Source organism: Pteropus alecto, unplaced genomic scaffold, assembly GCF_000325575.1.
Source record: "Pteropus alecto unplaced genomic scaffold, ASM32557v1 scaffold10, whole genome shotgun sequence".
NCBI lineage: Eukaryota > Metazoa > Chordata > Mammalia > Chiroptera > Pteropodidae > Pteropus > Pteropus alecto.
Genome location: NW_006431210.1, coordinates 2,718,126 through 2,732,605, shown reverse-complemented (window position 1 = coordinate 2,732,605; position 14,480 = coordinate 2,718,126). Strand labels below are relative to the sequence as shown.

General features: G+C 36.3%; 1 protein-coding gene across 6 annotated transcripts in view; it reads left to right on the top strand.

Annotated features, from left to right (window-relative positions):
- The window catches only part of NEK10 (NIMA related kinase 10), a 189,863-nt gene that overhangs the window by 138,190 nt on the left and 37,193 nt on the right, over positions 1-14,480 (top strand). For 4 of the 6 annotated variants that reach the window (XM_015596825.2, XM_025039082.1, XM_025039081.1 and 1 more), the window contains 5 exons: positions 2,480-2,663; positions 2,769-2,855; positions 4,315-4,369; positions 12,913-12,950; positions 13,048-13,188. In XM_015596825.2, coding sequence (XP_015452311.1) covers positions 2,480-2,663; positions 2,769-2,855; positions 4,315-4,369; positions 12,913-12,950; positions 13,048-13,188 — 505 coding nt within the window. Of the gene's footprint in view, positions 1-2,479; positions 2,664-2,768; positions 2,856-4,314; positions 4,370-12,912; positions 12,951-13,047; positions 13,282-14,480 lie in introns of all 6 variants that reach the window. The other 2 variants (XR_001517765.2, XM_015596827.2) reach the window with 2 other exon arrangements.

Sequence of the window (14,480 nt, the reverse complement as noted above, 5' to 3'; positions counted from 1 at the left end):
TTACAGCAACTTCCAAAAACTACGTAGATTTTTTGAAGCAAAAACTACTGCAAGAGATTATAGAAATAGAATTTTTAAACCAAAACAAACTGCCTGTCCTACATTACTTTATCATACCTTCCATGTTTATAGTTTGAAAAAGCATTTCTCCAAGAATGGGCTTCCCTTTATCAGAATTTAAACAAACATCCAATTACCTGTGGATGCAATTTTGGCCATTGCAAATAACTGTTGATTTGCAACCCAACTGGTTCTTGGGTATTGGTGGCAAGTCAAATCTCCTTAAGTCTGGAATCGCCTATATAGGACTCACAGCTTCTCCCCAGTCTTCATTTGTCCAAAGAAAAATGTTACTCCAATGTCTTATCCATGTCCGTTCTTAAGAGAAAAAAAACTTTTGCTGAAGCTTTGCTAGTTTTAGAGATATATGGATTCCGGCATCTAATTGCATCAATGCAATGAAAAGTTTACTCACTCAAAAATAGTCTTTTTTTGTCTTTTTTTCTACATTGATAACCTTGACACATCTTGGGTATACAGTCCTTAGAATTGTAGTCTTTAGAATATGGCAAGAAATGATTTCTTTGGAATAAAAAAGATAAAAGAGAAAGCCTTAAATTGAATGTTCATTTTAATATAAATTTCTAATGACCTCGGTTGAGGATAGTTGGAGGAAGAAAGATCTGTGGGTTGGAACAGAAATAGGAGGAGGGCATGGAAGAGGTTGAGTGGGTTGTACAGGAAAGTTTTGAGCCTTAGAAGGAGCTCCTGGGTTTGGTATCAGGTGTTTGGGAGGAACTGAGGCCGGTGCTGGAAGCCCTTTATGAGCCTTATGCATTAGAAAAGTTTTTGAGAAGCACACATTCAGCTCTGCCAAAGGGTATCCAAAGTATTTTCCACTTCAGGTTCGAGCTTAGTAGACCAGGGTGGACCCCAAATGCAGGAAGGAACAATTCCGAGTCATAAAAGTAAGAAGACTTTGAGCAGTGAATGGAAGACTATAGAAAGAAAATTAAAATGCACCTTCAACTGCATGTTAGTTCAACAGAGCAAGAAATATCTCCAAGCATCTTGGTAAAATTTAGGAAGGAACAATGAAAAATTCTCAGGAAAAAGAGGTAACATAAATTTATCGGACAGTTTGCAGTGCACAAATGTCTTTGGTAGTCTGTATTTTTTTTTCTTCTTTAGTGAACATAAATAATGAAAACTTTCAGAAGTTTATTTCTAATTTCAGTTATTCATAAGGTCTTAGATTGTCTTCATCTGCAAATTTTACCACCATGGAGTTTTTAGGAACTTGCTCCTTGAAGCCTTGGGTGTCGCTTTAATTTTAGGAAAAAATATCTGGAAAAAAAAGACATGAACTTGTATCTCTAGCAAACAGTTTTCATCATTTGTAGCCTTTTAGTCATGACTAAACAACCTCTGACACACTTCATGAGTAGATTTTTCCCTTTCAATAAATGTGGCCGTTTGCTTTTTTCTCATGTTCTTCACCTATTATCCTTTCCTTTTTTATGGCCTTTTTTTCTTTGTCTTTTCATCCCCTTGGTCAATACTTCAGGTTTCTCAACATTGTTTAGCTCCACAGCCTAAGAAGGTTTTACACATTTGTCTCAAACTGTCCCACACAATAAATGTGTTATGTACTGAGAATTACTTGAGTAAAGAACTAAGCAATACTTTTCTGCTGAGTCAGATGTAGTTTCTTCCCCTCTGTCTTTTTCTTAGAAAAATGAAGTCCAGCATTTAATGAGAGTAATTTTTTTCTTCTTTTATTTTTATTGAACTTTTGGCCATAATCGTGCAGTCCTACTAATACCGTTTAGGGAAATGGGGACTCTCGTGGCCAGATAGTCACCTTGTGGTGCGATCGCAATAGGAATGCTGCCAGAAGTTTGGAGGAGACTGGAGGAACCTGGGGCTAGCTCTGCGGAGCCTGTTAATGTCAGGCGGTGGCACGGGGTCTTAAGTGATTTGAAAGTCCTCTTCTCTGCAGCTCTCCATCTTCCTCCTTCCTTCCCTCCCTCCCTCCCTCTGCATAGCCTGGCTGCTTCTGCTACTAATTTCTCTTGAGCATGGAAGAAACTAAACCTTGCTTATTCACTGTGGTGCTGAGATGATTTCATAGCAAATACTTTAAAAATAATTTAAGGGAGAGAAATTTCAGTTTAACTGAAACATATTTATTCCTTAGTGCTACATTTTTTTTCAGCAGATTGCACAAACCTTCGTTACTGAGCATCTTTCCACATCCATTCTTTTTTGTCCACTGGCAACTTGCAGACCTCCTTTTTTTTTTTTTTTTGTAGTTACGAACTGAATGAATTCTTAGACTATGTATAGGTGGACCTACTGATGCTATTCACCACACATATTTATAATGCTATTTTGAGCATTTTAATATGTTCTGATGATTTGGATTTTGTAGAAAGAAAGAAAGAAGTGGCTATTAAAAATTGAATTTCTCTTTCAGGAAACCTTTGAGAAGGCAAGTCTGAGCAGCAGCAGCAGTGGAGCAGCCAGCCTGAAAAGTGAACTTTCTGAAAGTGCAGACCTGCCCCCGGAAGCTTTCCAGGCCTCCTGTGGCAAAGAGGAAGACAGGGCCTGTGACGAAATCCTGTCAGATGACACCTTCAACTTGGAAAATATCGAGAAAGGTATTTCTAGTGAAAAGGTGGCAGCATGAATGCACTCTTGACTCCTTCGTATTTCAAGGTTTATTTGCTTTTATTATTATCATTATTATTTTTATTAATGTGCAGATATATATTCGGAGCTAGACGATGAATTGGACATTTCGGATAACTCCAGCAGCTCCAGTTCAAGCCCTTTGAAAGAGTCTACATTCAGTAAGCTTTCTCTACCTGTTTGTGGATTCCAGCAGGTAGCAGTTTGGGGATTGTACTCGGGAGTCAAGTACATGTCATCACGTACATAACCCAGTGGTTTGTCTTTCAGGTGCAATGCTAATTAGGACAGATGTGTCTATCCCTGTCAGAGCCTAGAAGCCAACCAGCACTGTGGTTTTCTGTTGCCTCAGCTGTTCAACAAATAGTTTCATTATTTCTACCAGCAAATGCAGGCTCTAACTGGGGAGTGGAGATAACTAATTTGGAGACAGACTAAATAACTACGGGAATAATGGAAGTGACCTTTTATGAGTGTGTTTAGGGGTTAGAAACCTGGAGAAGAAATTAGTGTTGGTGTAGACTAAGTTTTGTACTATTTTATTTACCTTAATACAAAGGGACGTATGATACTTAAAACACTAAAGTAAAAAATATTTTAATTGTTTAGAACTATGAAAAAATATAATATATAAATTCAGTCCATATGTCAATCTCAACTCTTAATTTGAAACAGTAAAGAAAATAGTCACACTGGGGTATGGGAAAGAAAAGATATATTTAAATAAATTTAAAGATTTTAAGAAAAGATAGGATTCGATTTACTCAACAAATCTGAACCTGAAAGAAAAGAGCAGTTATAACAGCAGATAGAGAGAAAAGGAAAACTCTTTTAAAAGAGTAAGTTGATAGAATATTAAATAGGATATATAGAAATACTCTGAAATAAATTAAGTGTAAATAATTTCTTCTCACCAATAACTATGTCAGAAAAGATTTAAAATAGTCTCCCCAAGGATAAAAGTAGAGCCTTAAGGATTTAGCTTGAATCTTTGTCCCTTTCCAACTGAACTGGTCCATCAAAATGGTGACCAGACATTCTAGATTTTCTGGGACAGTACCAGTTTTCAACACTCTGCTCTTTTTTCCCTGTAAATCTCAGACAGCTAGATAGACTGTCTTGATGTGCAATTGAGAAAACATGAATATTATACAGTAAAAACATTAATGCATATAAACATGTGTAGCATGTTCTAGAAGCAGTTAATTCCTGACTGTTCGAGGAGACTTCAGTGTGGTGTATCTCCAGTAATGATGGTGGGGCAGGTCAGTGGGGAAGCAGGAAAGGAAAGCTGGACCCTTAAATTTGCTTGTGGTGGTGACTTGTAGCTCTCTCGGCAAGGGTTTTAGATATTTTATGGTTCTTTTGTTAGCTGTTAATAACAGCGTTTCTTCGCTTAGTGCCTTTTCGTTGGAAAAAGACCCTTAGAAAAACCCATCAAGTGCGTAGTACCTTGCAACATTATATTTTAGCCAATGCTTTCATAAATGAAGACAGTCTTTATAATACATACAATTGCTCAGATAATACGATGCAACATTTTTAAACAAACAAATGAATAAATTAAATATTTATTTTTAATAGAGAGTATGGAAAGTTATTTTTATTTTCTTGTTTCAGGCATTTTAAAGAGAAGTTTTAGTGCTTCAGGAGGAGAAAGACAATCCCAAACAAGGTATGTACACATTGAGCTCCTAGAAATATTTTTAGACTGCAGAATTGAGTTATTGGTGGCTAAATTGAAACCTGATAGCTGGAAATTACCGCAGACATGTGATAATAGAGGCTATTAGAGCCCACCTTCCCAGAACTGATTGCTGTTTACCAAACAGCAACCTGGGAAGAGTAGCAAGCTTGGACCTGGGTTTTAGTCTACTTTTGTGATCTTAAGCCAATCAGTGAGTCTTTCTGAGCTCAAGGATGATCCAGGGAGGTAAGCCAGTTGTGCTTCATGAGATTATCAAGGTGTTCTTTAGTGGGCTAAAGTGCCGAGTGCCATTTTTAGAAGTAACAGAGCACAGGAAAAAGAAGCAGTCTGAAACCCTACGAAGAACTAGAACAAGTGATTGTGGGGACTTGGGACCTGAGTTAGAAGACCCTCGAGGGATCACCAGACTTGCAAACCCCTCCCATTCCACATCTTTGGCTTTTCACCCCTAACCCTCCAGCTCTGCTTCCACTTGCCAAAGACAAGGAAGCCACACACAGGAGCCTGGAACTGTGGGAGCTCTAGTTCACTTGGCCAAGCACGTGAGGTGATGGGGGTGGGAGATGTGAGCCTGGCTGTAAAGTTGGGAGTACCATGGAGTGGCTGTGTCCTCCTCAACTCTGGCATCAGAGCTTCTCTACCTTAAACACATCATGAGTTCAGTAGAGTTTTGCGAGCTAATCTGGATATCTATCACTGCCTGGAACAGTATTTGCATAGGAACAGTATTTGCACATGCTCTCCCCCGAAATAATAAGTGCACTTTGGAATCTACTGCTTCCTTTTAAGGTTTATGATTATTTCTATTTTTAAGAACATCAAAAAGGCTTGTCCTCTCTTATTAAATACTTTATTCGGTGATATGAAGTTGTTTAAATATATAACAAAGATGCGAAACAAGTATTTTATTACAAAAATAAATTAAGACATATGTGTATGCTCCCCATTTAGGAGAATTTTATATTAAAATGGACATTTCCAATTTAGGAATCTTAGCATTGCCAAATAACTCTACTCCTTTTTCCAAAAGGATTCATAGAAGATTGTCTTATTTGCAAGAATCCAGTTGAAATCCAATCCTTCAAAAATAAAGAAAACATATGTACTGTATATTTTACAGCTTGAAATGGTTTTTCAAAGTTAGTCATTCTTTAAACATTTTATAGTAAATTGGATGAACTGGAATCAACAGGATGAGGGCATTCAATCTAAAGCTCACTGAAATAGGGATATTACAGAGCGGGCTTTAACGTAGGGTTGATGACCAAGTCAGCCACTGGAAAATGGAAAATGGAATATGTTGGCTTTGAGGGTGCTGGGAAGAGCAAAATGGCAATGAATTTCAGAATGAAGAACCTGCCTAGCAAAATGCTGGGAGTGGTGGTGTTCAGTTAGGTGGCAACAGTTGACGAGTCAGAAGGTGCATACATGGGTGAATAGGTGAATAGGTCCTGACCTAAAATAACATTTGTGAAACTGTGCCATGTGTGTGATACAGTGGGATATGCCATTGGGGGACACAGGTTGCTTTAAGATAAGCCCTCTTCTCTCAAGGAACTCACAGCATAATGGAGAGACAAGGGCAAACTTGAGAAAGAAATGACAGGACAGCCTATGATTCATGCCAAATAAGAGGAGAGAAAATTACTTTTTTACTTCCTTCCAGGTATCCCCAGAGCTTCTCTTAATTAAAAGTAGACGACGCTAACTCGTATTTCTGATTCTTTAAAAGGCATTAAATAAAGCTGAAGTTATTTGCAATCTAATTTGTTTAGAATTTTCTTGGGTTTCTTGGTTTATTAATGTGAAATGTAAACCCCCCTCCTGAAAAATATTTAAAAGCTAAACAAGAAGTTGCAGTATAAAAGAAGTTTGCAAAGCTACAAAATAGAATAAAAATAAATTGAAAATCGAGCTTACAGAGATTTTTGGCTATTCTGTGTCAAATATTAAATGGTAGAACAGTTACAGTGAGACCTTTATTGGCTCCTAAAACAAAGGAGTTGGTCTCAATTAGAAAAAGCCACAGAGAAGTACATATTTGATCTGAGCACATCTTCCAGAGTTTAGAATTCAGACTTGGCCCTAGCTAAATAGTATACAGAGAAAGCTTAAGCATAAACTCTCCACTTTGGTCAAATCAGATATCAGGAGCTAGAGGAAACCAATTGCCTGCTATAGAACCAAGTTACCTCCCTAATAACCTGAGGTAGATTTTTTTGCAGGGAAAATAGGCCAGGTAAATGGATAATACATGAGCAAATGAAACCATAAAGGGCAGCCCCTACCTCCTTAGAGAAGAATCGAAGTCTCTAGGCTGGTGAAAGAACACATAATATTAGAACTGGAAAGTACCCCCTGTTGATCTAAGCCATCATCAAATAATAAAACTTTTTTTCAGGAATATAATTAAAGGCAAAACCAGGAGACAACCAGTCCCCAACTCTTAGAAGTCCATGTTCCTTCTGCGAACTATGTAGCAGAAGTCATATGAAACTGGCAAATAATTCCTTTGGGCTCCCTTTCTTGCCATATTCTTCCCCAGATCTCAGTTTTCCATCCTCATTTCGCCAAAAGTCCGGGAAGCTAAAGTCAAAGCTCAGAAACCAGATCAGTGGTGAGAGCCCCATTCTTTGGCTTCTGGAAATGCAGCCATTCATGAAGCAGAGGTGACTCATCAAATCCCCATTCCCAAATCCCTCCCACCAGGATGCCATGCAGTAGCCAATCCCAGAGCTCTCCTGGACCCCCAGGAAACCTGGAGATGCTAATATAGCATTTTTAATATTACAGAAGTAGAGCATGGGGAACTTCCAGTTAACTCCCATTTCCTAACAATAAATGGGTCATTCACACTACAAATATATTCACTGAGCATAATTTGCTCATAGATAGGCCTTTGGTTTACTAGAGTAGAGATTTGCCTTTATCTCTTTGTTCTTTGCATGTCATAAATAGGAGTATCACTTGGGATACTCCTAAAGCTGTTTATCAATCTGAGAGGTCACGAAGTAACTGCTTTAGCAGCCATCACTCGTACTCCATTGAGTGCTAACTAGTTAGATGAAGATGTAGAGCCATGAGAAAACTAGATCTGACTACATTTAAAGTTTCATCTAGTAAGTAACAAAAGGCAGATGAAAATGAACTTAATAGTGTATTTTTTTATATATTGCTTTTAATGAATGCACACAGATCATGTAATAGTATATGTGAACAACTTTCTTGAATGAAAATGTGAGAAGTTATTTTAACAGCTTCAATGAGGTATAATTCACACAAAATAAACTGCACAAATTTAAGTGTGTAATTGATAAGTTTTGAGTATGTATATCCTTATAAATCTCACAATTAAGATAGTGAACATATCCACCTAAAAGTGTCCATTTGTGCCCCTTATTCCTACGGCTCACTCCCCACCCCAGGCAATCATTAATCTGCCTGCTGGACTATAGATTAGTTTGCATTTTTGAATTTTATATAAATAGAATTACATACTCTTATTTGGCTTCTTTCAGTCAGCATAATTATTTTGAGATTTGTCTATGTTGTTTTGTGCATCAATAATTCATTTCTTTTTGTTGTTAAGTAATATTCCATTGTAGGGATATACCACTGTTTGTTAAGCCACTCGTCTGCATTTGAGTTCCAGTATTTGGCTATTAAAGCTTCAATGAACATTTCTGTCTTATACGGACATGTACTTTTTGTTATCTTGGGTAAATACCTGGAAATGAAATGGTTGGATCATATAGTAAGTTTATGCTTAACTTGTTAAGAAACTGCCAAACTTTTTTAGAATAGTTGTGTCATCTTTACATTCCCAGTTTGAGAGATTTGAACTCAACGTGTAAAACTGACAGAGGTTGAAGTGAATAATAGCGTTTGTAGAAATCCTCTTTTATTCTGATGTGTGCATCATTGAAATCATAAGGAATAAGAGGGAAAATGGAATTCAGTTTTTATGGTCAAACTCTCACAAAATATTATCTACTTTGAAATAATCACGTGAAATAAATAGGCTTATTGCTAATGTTTGTTTAACGTTTTGTGCACATTGACAGCCAAAAGTTGGGTTAATGTCTGTGTCAAGAAAAAAGCAATTTAAAATGTAATAATTAGGACTTTCTTTGAAATGCTCAACTTTAATCATTTTCAATAATCTAACTGATCTAAAATCTCCTGCCTCTGATACTACTTGCTAGGAAAGAATTAAGAATGGGCTTGGCTTTTGCTAGTTCCTATCTGAGCTTTAAAGTCTCACTCAGTATATATATATTTCTAATCCAATAAGTCATAGCAGTTTATTCCAATTTACAAATAAAGTATCCTATAAAGTGGAATTTGATGCCAAACACAGGGCCTTCAACCTCTTTTATTATCACAAACATGCAGGTCCTAATAAGCTTTGGTCACTGTATTATGGTCCTCTTAATAAGCACATCTATGGATTTATTCAATTAATATTTGTTATCGTGTGCTGGTGTATACTAGACTATGCCTGGTCATTTTTTATTGCATTCCCCAGAGCACAGTGTATTGCATACAGGTGCCAGTCCACAAATACTTGTTAATTAATAGATGAATAACATTCATCTTAGCATAAATTCTATATTTCTCACTGTAATAGGATTGAAATCTCACCTACTGGCTTGAACCTACAGGCTCTGCCATAGTTGCAGCTTAAGCACCCCCCCACCCCCCACCCAGCCCCTTTTAAGATTCTGTTGCTCAGGCAACAAGGTTTCTCCATGCCTGCTTGTTTCCTGTTGCCCAGGCAACAGGGTATAGTTGGAAGGCTGGATTAAGACATCAGATGTTTTCAGTACTAGAGTTGCCTGTAGTTCACAACTTCTTTGACAAATCAGTGTAAGCATAACAGTATTCAGGGATGTGCAACTGACTCTAGTCTCTGTACATAAAGATGATTTTGGATGTTTGTAACCATCTAGTATCATACCTGTGATCAGAAAGACCCTTATGTAGTCTTAGGAACTATGGATCTTGCCTCCTTTTAGCAGAAGTCTTGCTCATTTTGACTCGTAGATATTCTCTACCGCCACCCCTTTTTTTTGAATAATCAATATCTAGTTTTACTTAAGTTTAATAAATTTTGCTTGGTTACTACTTGACAGGCTCAACACAGCCCTATCTGCCAATGTCACAATCAAGCAATCTTGAATTATGGTCTAAGGCTACATTGTTTCTTTTCTGTGACAGTCCTAAACTTTTCTGGCTTACTGCTCATTTGTTTCTAGCTGTCACTAGAGTGTACAAGTGGAGAGGCACAGCGGCACTAAGGCACTTTCCTGTAGTGACACCAACTCCATTAACACTGCAGATAGATGAAAAACTCTTATTGAACAGGGGAACTCAACCCTGTATAATGTCATTTATTTACACAGGACATGTTTATGAATATCATCACCTGAAGGAGACTTTCAAACAGTAAAATACTAGTTAGCTCAGATGGTGTGGTTGCATTAGCCACAGAAAGCATTGTAAGCCAATGTTGTAAGCCAAGCCTCTCATTTCATAAGGTTACATATTTCTTCTTTTAATCAGCATTAAGTAGCGTTGACTACTTTTCCCAGTTGAATTAAATGATGCAATTACCATGAAAGTGAAAATATTTTCTTGTTTCAGATACATATTTTAAAGAATTTTATGAAGTATAAAATTTTCTTCACAGCCAGGAGCCCTCTGACAAAATAATCATCCAAATAATTTACCTTGCACTTGAATTAAGTCAGTGAGAAGTTGATTTAAAAAGTTACAAGGCTAATAGGACCTCCAGTTTCCATGTTCCCTGTAGTGGTTTGGGGGTGGAAGTAGGCTAACACTCTGTTCAGTGCTTCACCTTCTGTTTTGGTTTATGAATTCTAGGTGAAGTCTCACCAGATCTAAAGAGAGTTGGAAGTGATGTCATTTTAGAATCCTTTGAAACCTCCACTTCTCTCACAAATTCTGTTACATTAGCCTGTAATGCTGTTGGTCCATGCCCATTTCAAAACTTTTAGATGACACAAGCTTCATTATGTTAAGCCTTTTCACCATAAAACATTCTGGAATGTTTTCTTCCTATTAGACCATTTCTGTTTTATAGCTTGCACTATCAGAGAAAATCATCCTCTGCAGCCATAATGTTCTCCTGGACAGAAACATGCAATCTGGTTCAGTCTAGAGGCAGACTTCCCTCAGGCTCTGCCTGATTCCAATCTTTTGCCCATCTGTGAACCCAACAACTGTATAGTTAAAAGCTGTCCCTTCTGGTTATAATGAGTCCGTACTATTTTGAAATTTCAAATGACTATGTTTTCTTGTATTCCGCGATATAATTTCCAGAGAAATTAACTGTTTTTCTGCTATGGGTGTAAGTTCAGTATTGTAGGGACTGTTTCTATTTACTATCCTATCTTCAACGTCTAGCACAGTGCCTATACATAGTGGGTGCTTAGTAAATATTTGTTGAATTAACTAATTTATTTTTAAAATTCCCTAAAGTTTATTAAAGAAGAATTTAGAATTATATAAAGGAGTGGCAAAGTGGGCAGCATATCAGCACGATCAGGGTGGTCTATTTCATGTAAACGACTAGCACATTTTTTAATATGTAAAAATGTTGGAAATTTTGGATTTTTCGGGACAACTAGCATAGTCATCTAGTTAACTTGGCATGTGAATGGTTATCAGCTATCAAGAGCACCCACAAACTTTTGAATAAAAGACTTCTAAAAGTTACATTTTAATTTAACTTTTAAGATAGCAGAGTCCATGAGGTATTGTATAGCTATATGGCATGACTGTTAGCCTCAGTCAGCATTTATGATGACAATGACCAGCACCTACTAAGGAAGGGTCTGGAATACACTGTCGAATATGGAGGCCACTGGCCACGTGTGACTCTTGAGCAGTTGAAATGTAGCTTGTATAACCGAGGAACTGAATTTTAAATTTCATATTAATAGTAATCTAAATACAAAACTGAATGTAAAATATCTCATCAATTTTTATATTTAGTACATGTTGAAATGATAATATTTTGGGTCTATTTGGTAAAATATATTTTAAAAATTAATTTCACTTTTTTATTTCCACTATTTAAAATGTGGCTACCAGAAAATTTAAGCTTATGTTTGTGGTTTGCATTATATTTCTACTGAACAGTGCTGAACTTGTTTAGAAGCCTAAGGGACAGAGTTATTCATCTGCACTTGCTCGGGTACAGCATGCGTGGAAGGATACGAGGTGCTGGAACATGTGCTGTGCTCCTCAGCTCAGCCCTGAGGCGGCCTGTACCCATACGGGCTGTGCTGAGATGGTGCTCCTCTTTGAACTGTCTGAAGGCAGGAGCCATCCCTTTTCTTTCTTTAAACATGCCCGTCATCCCAAGGCTGAGGAGATCGTATTAACTGTGCAAGGCAGGCGAGTTGCATTTACTCTTCAAGGTAGGCTCTGGAAACTTGAACTGGGAATGGGACAGAAAAAATAATGGGATCGAGAGAAGGCTGGCTTAGTGGGGTGTTGGGAGGAATGGAAAAAGGTAGAGAAGGAACTCACAGTTGGATGCAAAGGTTTTAGTATTATTCTAGTATTTAAGTTAGGTGGTAGGTAATGAGTGCCGATTTTGTTATGCGTCATAACTTAGGTATATATTGCAGGTATGTATCAAAATTTCTATGATTAAAATGAAAGGGTTGGGGTAAGAGAATTATCAGCCATGTTTATTGGTGTTTGAATGCCTATATTTAGTCGGACTCAGCAAATGACTATCATGTGCCTTATACGTGGTAGATGTATATATTTTTGTTGATTTGCATTAAATTAAAGTATGGTTCTTATAATTTTCAAAGCTCAGATGTTTCTTATTTTATTAAAAAAAAAACTGTTAAGAAATTGGCTCTAAGTTTTAGTGGCAAAAACAAGGTTGAAGGTTATTTATGGCTGTCCTTGGTGGGGTTTTAGGCCACTTCCACTGGGTGGAAAGCACCGAGACCAACTTGCAAAACAGTCCAGAAATCTAGAATTTTAGAGCTGGGCAAACAAGTGATGTTTAATAATACCGGAAACTTTAGGAAAAATACAATCCTCTTAAATGCAAAAATCATCTCATTTCATAGGAAGACATATAATTTCTTTTTTAAGACTGCAGGAACAAAGCATAGAAAATAATACATGGAAAAATTTAAATATATTTCTTTTAAATACAAAATCAGTATTTTTATTTTAAGTGTAACCAGAAAAACATTGAAGGCACTAAGATTTAGGCTCTTAATTATTATTAAAGTTTACAAGTAACTATGATGGAATAAGGTTCTTCCATTGGCCAATGGAATGTCAGATCTGCTCTGGGTTTAAATATGTTTATTTCCTTTTTTTATTGAACTCTTGAGTGTCTTGAGGAAAAATAAACTTTATGTAATTTTATAAACTAAACCATAGCAGGATGTAGCCTTTCAGTAAAAGTTGGTCAAATCCAACATTCTAATGGCTCCTAATTCTGTTTTCAGGGACTTCCCTGGTGGAATAGGATCAAGACCAAGACCAGGTAATTTAATGTTGGCAGCAATGAAATCATGTATGCCTCCCTGAAATTCAATGTAATTTATGTTATAGTTTTATATTTCCCCCTTTTATTTCTTCAGCTTTGCTGCCTCTTGACCTGCTTCTGAAAGTGCCACCCCTCATGCTCAGGGCCCACGTTAAGGAGCTAGAGGCCGAGTTAGTGACGGGGTGGCAGTCCCACAGCCTTCCTGCTGTGATTCTTCGCAATCTCAAAGATCATGGTAGTACTTATTAGATCAAGTTGATGTCAAGCACACAATGGGCAAACACAGAATTATAGTTGGGCCTGAAATGTCTTGAATGATGCTTGGGAGGTAATTTTACTATAAACAGCAGGAGAATTTTGTTTTGTTTGTCTACCATTATTAGTTTGGCATTTAAGAGTATCGAAATGCTTTCTGTGTTCACTTATTTGATAGAAATATTATAGAATGTTCTAAAATTTGCACTTCTACTTTGGTGGAAATGTTAACCAGTTGAACCATTGATGCTTAAAGTATATACCTACTAACAAAAAAATAGTAACTATGTTTTCCATACGTAGTTATGTAAGCTCTAGACTTCTATGGTACAAGAGACTGGAGCACATCTTTTCTTTATCTGTTTTACTCTGACACAGATAGTTCTTTTGTGATTATTTCTATTTATATTTAACTAAAACATACTATATTATTTCTTTAATAATTCAAAAATTATGGATTCTTAAAACAAACGTTTATAGTAATGGTTTGTGGAGTCTGTTAATTAGTTTCTAATTTCTATTAAAGAGGACTAAAGTACAATGATAATAGTAAAATTGTTAGCTAACCCTGGACAATTCAGGAGTTAAGTGATTTTGCTTTTAACATATGTATGAGTATATGACTCTTGAGTATCAAGTTCTATTTTACCACTTTGGTTAATTGGGAATTATTATCTAATGCTATTTTCACTTTAAATTCCTTAATCCACATATTTTTGTAGAGTTAACACATATAGTGAACAAAGGTGATGTGATTTGCTTTACTGTAATATTAGTCCGTGCCTCCATATTTATTAAATTTGCTTTGGATGAGTTATTGACAGTTTGGGGCTATTTATACTGTCAACATAGATGTAAAAAAAAAAAATGGCTTTGTTATTAAGATATCCAAAGCTATCATGTTGACTGTGCTCTACTCCTGCTATTTTGTTATAAGGTAAGTTCATAACATAATCATGAAGCTAAAACAATTGTTGATTGATTTTATAACAGCAAGAACAGAACACACACATATATATGTAAGCAATTCGTAGTCTGTTGTAATTCATAATAAGAATATTATCTTTTTAAAATATTGATTTTGTTATTAAGATATCCAAAGCTATCATGTTGACTGTGCTCTACTCCTGCTATTTTGTTATAAGGTAAGTTCATAACATAATCATGAAGCTAAAACAATTGTTGTTGATTGATTTTATAACAGCAAGAACAGAACACACACATATATATGTAAGCAATTCGTAGTCTGTTGTAATTCATAATAAGAATATC